Raw genomic sequence first — 12,379 nt, 5'->3', positions numbered from 1 at the left:
TACATTGTACTTCAAGTAGGGGTGAAAGAACATCACTAAGATAGTTGAATCACTAGTCTATGATGTGATCTACATTCAACTAGTTCAAGGCCCCATGTTATTTCTCTCTCTTTGAGGAAATTGGTTCAAGGCCCTGTTAATTACCCAAATGAATCCGCTCTCATCAGATCAAACTCATCACACACACATACACACCTCATAGTATACACACACACACTTTAATTTCTTATTTCTGTTACTTTAAATCTCAAAGAAAAGCTTGAGCATTTGTAGTTATGTCCAGAAAAGAACATGTCCAGATGTCTGATATATGTCTGATATATGTCTGATATATGTCTGCTATATGTCTGATATATGTCTGATATATGTCTGATATATGTTTGATAAGTGTCTGATATATGTCTGATATGTGTCTGATATGTGTCTGCTATATGTCTGATATATGTCTGATATATGTCTGATATATGTCTGCTATATGTCTGCTATATGTCTGATATATGTCTGATATATGTCGGATATATGTCGGATATTTGTCTGATATATGTCTGATATATGTCTGATATATGTCTGCTATATGTCTGATATATGTCTGCTATATGTCTGATATATGTCTGCTATATATCTGCTATATGTCTGATATATGTCTGATATGTGTCTGATATATGTCTGATATATGTCTGCTATATGTCTGATATATGTCTGATATGTGTCTGATATATGTCTGCTATATGTCTGCTATAGCTGGTATTAGATTCACTGTTTTCATCACGGCTGACAATCTCTCGCTGATAGATTGTGTTTGGCCAACATGTGGGTCAGGACACACACACACACGGAAACAAAAACATGAGGTGACCCCCAAGGGCGATCTTCTGGAGCGAGGCGAATGTGTGTCCGCCCTTCACTCAACATTCAGGATGACACACAGAGACAGAGACATACACAGACGTAGACAGACACACAAGTACACACAGTCAAAACACAACACACACTTTCAGGACATGCACACAAGCTCTTCAAAGACGACACACACACACTCACTCTGCGCGCACTGCTTCAGCAAGCACAGAGGGGAGTAAGATGAACAGAGGTCTCAGTTGTTGAGCAGCAACCTGAGCAGTACTCCATGGCCAGAACATACACTGTAGCCTCCATTTTCTTACCAAGGGAATTGGAACTGAAATCACTGAATAATGCCGAAGAATATTATATTTTTCCGCCAATTCTTCCTGTTATAATAAATAATACTGTATATATATGTATAAGTCAGGATGGACAGATTACAATACACTTCTTTGACCAATGCAATGGCCTATCTTATATTTGGATATATTGTGCTGAGAAAAGTATGCTGCACCAACATAAAGCTAACATTTAATCTAATCTAGTTCATATCATCAACACGTATGGGGGGAGCCCAAATTAGTTACGGGAGTCAGTGCCTTGTCATTTTTACCCTGGTCCATTCCCTGTCATTCCCCTCTGACTCCCATGCTCATAACCAGGCACATGGTTTACAGCGGTGGCTGACACACATTCCTGTCACTAACACAAAGGTTTCCAGGGTGACCGGGAGAACCTTTCCTTGACGACAGATCAGAATGTGCCATTAGCCTGCATCTCAGGCAAGCAATATCCCCACAGTACCCACAGCTCATCATGGAGATCAGACAGAAGTCAACAGTAACCTCAGAGGAAGAAAAACATCCTGCTAAATAGTCTCCCACCCACATAGAACAGTTGTTCAAATTCCATCACAAGTGTATTCATTAATGGTATTACTCAATAACTATAGTGCAAGAAAAGCCTTGACCATGATACAGTACAACTATGCCCCAGGTCAAAGCATGTGTTGCAGCCACAGGCTAAATTGATCTCAGAGACATCCATGGACATCGTGAGAAGGCAGTTCCTGTTTGAAACCTTGTTTTAAAAGACTGCTGGTTAGAGAGCTCAAAGAGCTCTGACTATCTGAGCTGTGAGAGACACTCCATTTGTCCAGAGTTTAGTAGAGTGTCTACAGAGAAGAGCCTGTGGCTATAGCTGATGTAACAGCCAATACATGAAAAAGCCCTACAGCTTCACACACCACACACTCATACACACACACACACACACACACACACACACACACACACACACACACACACACACACACACACACACACACACACACACACACACACACACACACACACACACTTATACCAATCAGGACCGAGGGAGAACAATAGAGAAAGACAGATAAGAAAGATAGAGAGAGCTGGAGAACGAGACAGAAAACAGAGAGCGAGAACAAGAAATAGTCAGAGATCGAGAGCGTACATCATTTAGTGGGGTTAGCAAGCTGTAAGCTGTGTTTCACTCTCGGCCAAGTCTTTAACAAGCCTATAATGGCCCCTCTTAAACGGAGGACTAGGATCTCCTCCAAAACTAACTGATTTGCAGTGGCCTGGGCTGGGCCCCCATTGGCAGTGGCCAAGTCCCCCTCCGTCCCTCACTTACTGATCCACAGCCAGCCCTGGTGGCTGGCCTTACTCACACCTATTGTGTTTGTCCACTGAACCACAAGCAATAGCAGTTTATATCACAATAAAACACCACAAGCAGGCATTAATTGGATATAATAGCGAGGAATAATTTAGATAATTTCACACCTTCTTGTAAAAAGAGAGAATAGAAAGGAGGAGAAAAGACAAAGACTGAGGGAGAAAGAAAGAAATAGGATATCTTTGTACACGTGGCTTTGTAAAAGCATCACCTCCTTAAACTCAAGTGTTTACAAACCAACTCCTCCACATCCAGATACATCCCAGACACACAGACACATACAACCTCCTTCACATCCAGATACATCCCAGACACACAGACACATACAACCTCCTTCACATCCAGATACATCCCAGACACACAGACACATACAACCTCCTTCACATCCAGATACATCCCAGACACACAGACACATACAACCTCCTTCACATCCAGATACATCACAGACACACAGACACATACAACCTCCTTCACATCCAGATACATCACAGACACACAGACACATACAACCTCCTTCACATCCAGATACATCACAGACACACAGACACATACAACCTCCTTCACATCCAGATACATCACAGACACATACATCCTCCTTCACATCCAGATACATCCCAGACACACAGACACATACAACCTCCTTCACATCCAGATACATCACAGACACATACAACCTCCTTCACATCCAGATACATCACAGACACATACAACCTCCTTCACATCCAGATACATCACAGACACATACAACCTCCTTCACATCCAGATACATCACAGACACATACAACCTCCTTCACATCCAGATACATCACAGACACACACAACCTCCTTCACATCCAGATACATCACAGACACACACAACCTCCTTCACATCCAGATACATCACAGACACATACAACCTCCTTCACATCCAGATACATCCCAGACACATACAACCTCCTTCACATCCAGATACATCACAGACACATACAACCTCCTTCACATCCAGATACATCACAGACACATACAACCTCCTTCACATCCAGATACATCACAGACACATACAACCTCCTTCACATCCAGATACATCCCAGACACACAGACACATACAACCTCCTTCACATCCAGATACATCCCAGACACACAGACACATACAACCTCCTTCACATCCAGATACATCACAGACACATACAACCTCCTTCACATCCAGATACATCCCAGACACATACAACCTCCTTCACATCCAGATACATCACAGACACATACAACCTCCTTCACATCCAGATACATCCCAGACACACAGACACATACAACCTCCTTCACATCCAGATACATCACAGACACATACAACCTCCTTCACATCCAGATACATCACAGACACATACAACCTCCTTCACATCCAGATACATCACAAGCATACACACACATACAACATCCTTCACATCCAGATACATCACAGACACACAGACACATACAACCTCCTTCACATCCAGATACATCACAGACACACAGACACATACAACCTCCTTCACATCCAGATACATCACAGACACACAAACACACATCACTTCCTTCACATCCAGATACATCACAGACACATACAACCTCCTTCACATCCAGATACATCACAGACACACAGACACATACAACCTCCTTCACATCCAGATACATCACAGACACATACAACCTCCTTCACATCCAGATACATCACAGACACACAGACACATACAACCTCCTTCACATCCAGATACATCACAGACACATACAACCTCCTTCACATCCAGATACATCACAGACAGACAGACACATACAACCTCCTTCACATCCAGATACATCACAGACACACAGACACATACAACCTCCTTCACATCCAGATACATCACAGACACATACATCCTCCTTCACATCCAGATACATCACAGACACACAGACACATACAACCTCCTTCACATCCAGATACATCACAGACACATACAACCTCCTTCACATCCAGATACATCACAGACACACAGACACATACAACCTCCTTCACATCCAGATACATCCCAGACACATACAACCCCATTCACATCCAGATACATCACAGACACACAGACACATACAACCTCCTTCACATCCAGATACATCCCAGACACACAGACACATACAACCTCCTTCACATCCAGATACATCACAGACACATACAACCCCCTTCACATCCAGATACATCACAGACACACAGACACATACAACCTCCTTCACATCCAGATACATCCCAGACACACAGACACATACAACCTCCTTCACATCCAGATACATCACAGACACACAGACACATACAACCTCCTTCACATCCAGATACATCACAGACACATACAACCTCCTTCACATCCAGATACATCACAGACACATACAACCTCCTTCACATCCAGATACATCCCAGACACACAGACACATACAACCTCCTTCACATCCAGATACATCACAGACACACACAATCTTCACAATCATAGACACACAGACACGCAGACACACACCACCAACAACCACTACAACTAAAACGATAACGTGCCTCTATGACTGGCATTGATAGTAGATAATAGTAGATGATATGAAGATGCGTAAATATAAACCCTTTGTCAGGAAGCCATGTTTTGTCGACAAGCTTTATTGACAATGATAATAACAGTCTCCAGATTATTCCAACAAATGACCCCTTCCAACCCTGCGACCATAGAACTCATCATCATTTACCCTATCTTCCTCCCAGCCCGCTCTCTTTCCCTCCTCCCTTCTAACCTCTTTTTCTCTCTTCTCTGGTGAAGGGTTGAAAGAGACCAGGCCTGGCCTGTATAATAATTGCCACTTTATTGTCATATCACATTCATATCTGCAGTATATGCCTGGCAGGCAGGACCAATGGCAGAACAGACAATAGACGGCTAAATGTAGCCCTGAGAGCAGGACTGATAACCACTGCACAGCACAGCTCAGCCAATACAACCAATCATCCACTCTAATCTCCTTCTGCAAGGTTTAAACACTTCCCCCAGACACTCCACTTTATCTACTGCCGTTTTAGGACATCAAGTTAGATTCTTTTTTTTATAGAATCACTTTATCTACTGCCGTTTTAGGACATCAAGTTAGATTCTATTTTTATAGAATCACTTTATCTACTGCCGTTTTAGGACATCAAGTTAGATTCTATTTTTATAGAATCACTTTATCTACTGCCGTTTTAGGACATCAAGTTAGATTCTATTTTTTATAGAATCACTTTATCTACTGCCGTTTTAGGACATCAAGTTTTATAGAATCACTTTATATTCTGAAATATCTATGATTAAACACAACACACATAAATCAAATAAAGGATTTTGTAAAATGGCTGCTATGTCACAATACAGTATTTACACCCACTCAAGTTAAGTCCAACAAGCTACAGTACATACTGTGCATATTTAGCTATTTAATCAAGCCTTTATACATGTATCATTACCAGCTGGTGCGTTGCTGTAAAAACAAATCATTAGAACTATAGCCAAGCATAACTCATGGTTAAAGTCATTTATCTCACACTGTACATCAGTTAATATTCAATCAATTACAATGACAAATTTGACTCGGTACCGGTACCCCATGTATATAGCCCCGTTATTGCTTTTTTCATTTTACTTTAGTTTATTTTGTAAAAAACTGCATCGTTGGTTATGGGCTTGTAAATAAACATTTCCCAGTAAGGTCTATTCGGCGCATGTGACAAATAAAATGTGATTTGATTTGATTTGATTAGTGCAACCTAATTTTGTTATTTACATGAATTATATGATTTTCATTGCACTGACTTGTATTGTGACCTCATGTGCCCGTAACTCCTCAGAGTTTTGCCTGTTTCTTTATGGAGGTCCTCGTATTCCCTGGAGACAGTCTGCAGTAGCACAAGTGTTACAGTGTGAGGAGAGGACATGGAGATGACACTGCAGAAAGACATCCATCTCCCTGTTTCTCCTGTTTCTCTTGCTCTGCAGCAGGTCCAACTAAAGATTCTGTAGGAAATAGAGGAAAACAATCACATATTATTATCACATATGATGACTAAAAGGGTTTGTGGACAGGAAAGCAAATATAAGGTTTATTTTAAAATCATTGCTATATATGAGACGTGATGGTAACTGAATTGTGGTGTAATAACTAAAAATACATATAAATAAATGTACGAAAGATCATTAATAAAACATGTCATTTCAATGTACTGTAACATGTGCACATACACACGCGTAAACACTTGTCAACAGACCCACACGCACACTTTCTGCCTTTATCTCTGTCTGTCTGTCACTCCCTGCTCTCTCTCTCTCATGGGAGGAGCTTCTCCCAAATGTGACCACAGCTGTATGCAAAACCTCTCAGCTCCGACCTCTCAACTGGAGCCCTACCCAATCAGCAGAGGGGGGTGGGGGATGGTGGAGGTCACAGGGGTTATATTATAGCTGCGTGTGTGTGTGTGTGTGTGTGTGTGTGTGTGTGTGTGTGTGTGTGTGTGTGTGTGTGTGTGTGTGTGTGTGTGTGTGTGTGTGTGTGTGTGTGTGTGTGTGTGTGTGTGTGTGTGTGTGTGTGTGTGTGTGTGTGTGTGTGTGTGTGTGTGTGTGTGTGTGTGTGTGTCATCTGTCTATACACACTTCTTACTCAAAGGCTGAATGTTGATATTTTGGACATAATGGGCACACACACACACACGACTGTATGCACACACATACATACACAGCAAAAGAAAGAGAGAGAGAGAGAGAGAGAGGAGAGAGAGAGAGAGAGAGGAGAGAGAGAGAAGAGAGAGAGAGAGAGCGAGAGACAGAGGAGAGAGAGAGAGAGAGAGAGAGAGAGAGAGAGAGAGAGAGAGAGAGAGAGAAGAGAGAGAGAGAGAGCGAGAGACAGAGGAGAGAGAGAGAGAGAGAGAGAGAGAGAGAGAGAGAGAGAGAGAGAGAGAGAGAGAGAGAGAGAGAGAGAGAGAGAGAGAGAGAGAGAGAGAGAGAGAGAGGAGAGAGAGCGAGAGAGAGAAGGATTGGGCTGACAATGAAATATGGAGAAAATGCAAGACATCAACAAACATTTCAATGTTAGCATTCCTTTTCTATTTATCCATGGTCTGATGCATTGTGCTTTGAAATGCACATAACCCCATGAATGGCATCCACTTGTAAGGTAAAATAACAGTGTGTGTGTGTGTGTGTGTGTGTGTGTGTGTGTGTGTGTGTGTGTGTGTGTGTGTGTGTGTGTGTGTGTGTGTGTGTGTTTCTCTGAATGGCTGACTCGCAGAGTTTGTATGCAAACTCACCTTAGCACTGGAGTCGTGTTAACTCCCTGCCTCTGTACCAACCCTGTCATTGTATTCCCACAGACGTTCTGAACTCATTCTGATTCGACTTGTTTTACAACTGGCAGCAATCAATATCAATGAGGCCCTTTACTGTACCCAATTATTCACTGTGCACTGGACTGCTGTCGCTTCCTGTTCAACCACTGCAGAGGTATAGCGTAGCATAAATATCCAGTCAAATGGTATCAGAACAGACTCTAATCTCAAACTCCATTCTATAATTCATTGTGAGAGGTACCATTGGTTTACAGTGGGAGAGTCCAGCTTCTGCATTGGCTCAGCACACACATACACAAACACACACACAAAGCAGAATATTTCCAATAGCACCCCAGCTACAGTATTCAGCTGATCAATGGAAACAGCTCATGACATTTATTAGACAGGACCCCAACATTAATATTGATGCTCACACATGTTGGTGAACTGGTTTAAATGGAGCGCTAGCAATATACACACAACAAACAACCACTGCAGTACAGAAATCCATGACCCAGTCAAAATGAAGCCGAGCTACACGAATGCAAATGGCTTGCAGTGTTTTGATTTGAAATTAGAAATGCACCTCGTGATTTTATAGCTCTGCAGGATGATTCACTAGTGTGTGTGTGTGTGTGTGTGTGTGTGTGTGTGTGTGTGTGTGTGTGTGCGTGCGTGCGTGCGTGCGTGCGTGTGTGCGTGCGTGTGTGTGTGTGCATGTGTGTCAGTATGTATGTGTAATGAGACAGATAATTTCTCTCGGATGTGACAGTCCATATTTCGCTAAAAGTAGAAAATCATTTTTCAGGGTTATTTTTCTCACTTTAAAATGAAATTCTCTGACATATACTGTATTCTCCCTCTGTGCTTTTCTGCTGTGTGGCCATGTCCAGTTGACAGCTAAGCCTGTTTCCAGTCTCCTCAGAAAACCAAATATATGAGAGGTGTGATGACATTTATTTTGCAGCCATATGAATGCAGTCACTCACGCATCACTACTGGATTGGGCTACAGAGCGATAACGCAGACTCAGAGACATACAGCTGATGGTATGATAGAGGTTGCACAGGCTAGATTTTTGTATCATTTCACATTCAATTGATAGTATAGTTGCAGGACGAAAGCATGAAGCCATAGCTTGAGAATGGAATCAATAACCTAAAAACATAAGATGAAATTCCAATTCAGGAATTAAAAAAATTGTTGTATTTATTTTTTATTCTTGAATTAGAATCAAATGAAATCTCTTGAACTGACTGGGTTGAAATTAAATTCAACCCAGCCCTAAAACACTGGACACAAAATGATGGATTTTGTAATGCATTTCAAAGGATGAAATGCATTGCTATTCAGTGACATTATTTCTGGATTAAAGTAACTACAGGACTACCACAGAGCAGAAATATGGTAGCCTACACTACTAAACTTAAGCATGCTAAACGTAGGTATGTATCCATTCGATGTTGGGCTACCTTGAAAGTATAGATATTTATGAATAATTTATTTGAAGAAAAATATTGCAAAACTACGCACCATTGTTGTTGTTTTTGTTAGTTGATCGATTAGCAGGTCTACTAGTCGTGCTCTTTTCCTCATCATTAGTAGCCAAATATAAAAAGGTTTGATATTTTTCTCCTTATTGGCACCGTTTTAATGTAATATGAAGTGAATCACTTATTTGAAGCATGACTGGTGTAGTACTTTGATTGTGTATTCCATTTGCATGTATTTAGTGTTTTTATTTAGGATCTAAGTTACAATTACAGTTGCATTTTTTAAATTTGTACACGCCGATTCCATTTCAACCATTTCTCATTGGACATGAATCACTATTTCCCCGTGCAATGTGCTTACCTGTGGCCACGTGGACAAAGAGCGCGGTCAGAGTTTGGTTGTAAATAACATAACTTGATCCACATTCCACATTGAAGGCCGTGTGTGTGTGTGTGTGTGTGTGTGTGTGTGTGTGTGTGTGTGTGTGTGTGTGTGTGTGTGTGTGTGTGTGCGCGCGCGCGAGATGGTGCGTGCGTGTGTGATGGGGCCACGGGATGGGGTTCCACTGGTGTGCACGGTTTGACCAAGTGTTTGTTACATCGCCGATTCCATTTCAACCATTTCTCATTGGCGGGGAGAGAGAGTGAGTGAGTGAGGCCGGGCCCCTTTTGCATTGAAATCACAGGCCGCCTACGTGATCGTGGAGGACAGCTTACAAGGCCCCTTGGATTGTTCACTGCGAACAATGGATTCTTTTGTGAAGGTGTTTCTCTTTCGATTCCCGGACAATACTTAAGGGCCATTCTGGCCCTTACACTTATGAAATTTTCGCAAAATAATACCTATCCTTAAATATATATACCTCTCCAAACAAGTAGGCTACAGAGAAGTGTATAGGTTACGAAAAAAAGGTTTCTATAAAAACGTGTGTTCATTTTGTAACGCTATTTTGGTGGAATAAGCACGACGTAATAAACCTCCGTCACTAAAACATGTTTGTTGTCTTACATTCCTTTATATTTTTTTAATGATTTGACAGGAAGAAAATATAACATGACTGATTGTATTTTTCGATTACATTTACATTAACTCAGCACAAGCCATCCCATTGTTTAAGCACTGAAATATACATCTGAATGACGTGTCCTATGATTACACATACAGAAAGACTGTAACTCAACACACAGAAATAATCAACATGTATAAAGTATTTCGGATTGTCAGATGAATGATTATGATGTTAGACCTGGGCATGCTCTCTCTGTATAGGTCTATAGCCTAGATCAGCGGTAGGCAACTAGATTCAGCTGCGGGACGATTTTTGTCGGAGTGGATGTTTAGGTGGCCTGAACATAATTATAATAATTTGTACACTGCAAATTGATCCCAATTTAGCCTTGAAAATAACAACATATTTCCTAAACGAAACACATTTTTTGCCAAATTCTTGGTGATTTTAGAGTCTTTTTTTTACCAAAAATTGAAGAAAAAAAATAGTAGTTTATTTTACTCAAAACGTTTGTGGGGACAAAAAAATCCCTCGCGAGACAGTTTTGGCACGGGGGCCGCCTGCTGCCTACCAATGGCCTATAGGTTGACTATGAGGGACTATAGACATGCATAAAGAGCTTTCAGCGGTGTCCTGCCCACTAGGCCATAACGGTGACCTCTCCCTCCCCTGGTTGAATAGGTCCATAAGCAGGGACCCAGCTGTGCCTATCCGGGACCTTCAACAGAATTTCGGAAATCGGTATGATTTCCCTGGGAAAGTAACCTCCTAGAGAACTTCAACATGGCGTCCACATTTAGTTGATGGTTTTCTTTGAAATATTAAGTAGGCCTATAGAGCTAAATGTCACTGAACATGTCGTCTATCTATAGGCCTATAATAAATAGGCCTAAAACAAAATTGATAGGCTATTACAATTATTTGTAATAAGTAGGCATGTGTAAAGTATTATTATTATTATTATTAGACTATTTTTGTCGTTAACATAATTTATATTTTACCAACATGTATTTTCAAAGATTTGTTTATCGTGTGATAGGCCTATGGCCATACCCTACTGTTAAAAGAGCAGTGTGGACGCGCATATTATAGAAACATACGCCTAAGTGTAAGCCTTTTATATATTTTCAATGTTATAAAATCGACCCTCAAAGATCCGTTTTTGTGTAGAAACTATTTGGTGTTCACGTGTGAGACGCAGCAGCAGGTGCGTATAGCTGTGCGTTGTGCGCAGAGAAACCAAGACGTGCGAATGGTATTATCTTACATGATTTGCCCTACTCTATCCTGAGAGAAGCATGGAAAAGAAATGGCGACCATGCGTTTGGACCAGTGAATTCTCACATTGTCCACGAGGCTCTAAACAAGGAGAAATACACTTCTAAACATTTAGGCCTACTACATTTTGATGTTGGCCCAGGCATATTATTCCTGTTGGATAACTTTAAGTGCTATTTTATGAACGGTTAGACCATAGCATTTTACATTTTACATTTATTTAAACATGCATCTCAGTTTAAAGAATCCATATTGGATTTCACTGTAACGCTAAATCCAAGTTGTTCCATCTGTCTATTGAACTGATGAAACCGTGTGTCGTGTTTGTAACCTCAAACACAACGAAACAATAAAGACTCGCTGTCAGAGCAGTTGGCTAGACATTACACCTTGGATACCAACAAACAGCTCAACCACAAAGCGAGCATCGCCTAGACTGCCACTCACTATGCGAAGCGGTAACATACTCTGCGTATTTACCTATACTGCCTACCAAAAAACCAACGTCAGAAAGAGAGTGTGTGTGTGGGGGGGGGGGTATACAAACGGATGTTCAATATTCAACCCATTTTCCATCTGAATATTACCCAAATTAGGCCTACTTCAACACACGCGCGTCCTATATTTCAAACCCAGGATAGCACTTTCCCAGCGTACCCCCAAAGTTCTGGGGCCGCAGCGCGCACAACTGGAGCCGACTCCCCTCTCTCTTTTGTAGGGGCTATTGTGGGGGCTGC

At 41.5% G+C, this 12,379-nt stretch overlaps 1 protein-coding gene across 1 annotated transcript in view; it reads right to left on the bottom strand.

Annotated features, from left to right (window-relative positions):
- The window catches only part of LOC123726134 (keratin-associated protein 5-1-like), a 49,515-nt gene extending 46,659 nt beyond the window's left edge, over window positions 1–2,856 (bottom strand). Inside the window, exons 1-3 of the mRNA XM_045692728.1 lie at window positions 2,788–2,856; window positions 2,506–2,560; window positions 2,110–2,263 (exon numbers count right to left, since the gene is read on the bottom strand). Coding sequence (XP_045548684.1) covers window positions 2,110–2,263; window positions 2,506–2,560; window positions 2,788–2,856 — 278 coding nt within the window. The remainder of the gene's footprint in view (window positions 1–2,109; window positions 2,264–2,505; window positions 2,561–2,787) is intronic.
- Window positions 2,857–12,379: the final 9,523 nt, after the last annotated feature.

This window comes from Salmo salar, chromosome ssa13, assembly GCF_905237065.1.
Source record: "Salmo salar chromosome ssa13, Ssal_v3.1, whole genome shotgun sequence".
NCBI lineage: Eukaryota > Metazoa > Chordata > Actinopteri > Salmoniformes > Salmonidae > Salmo > Salmo salar.
Note: the sequence above shows the minus strand (reverse complement) of the source record. Positions and strands in the feature narration are given on the sequence as shown.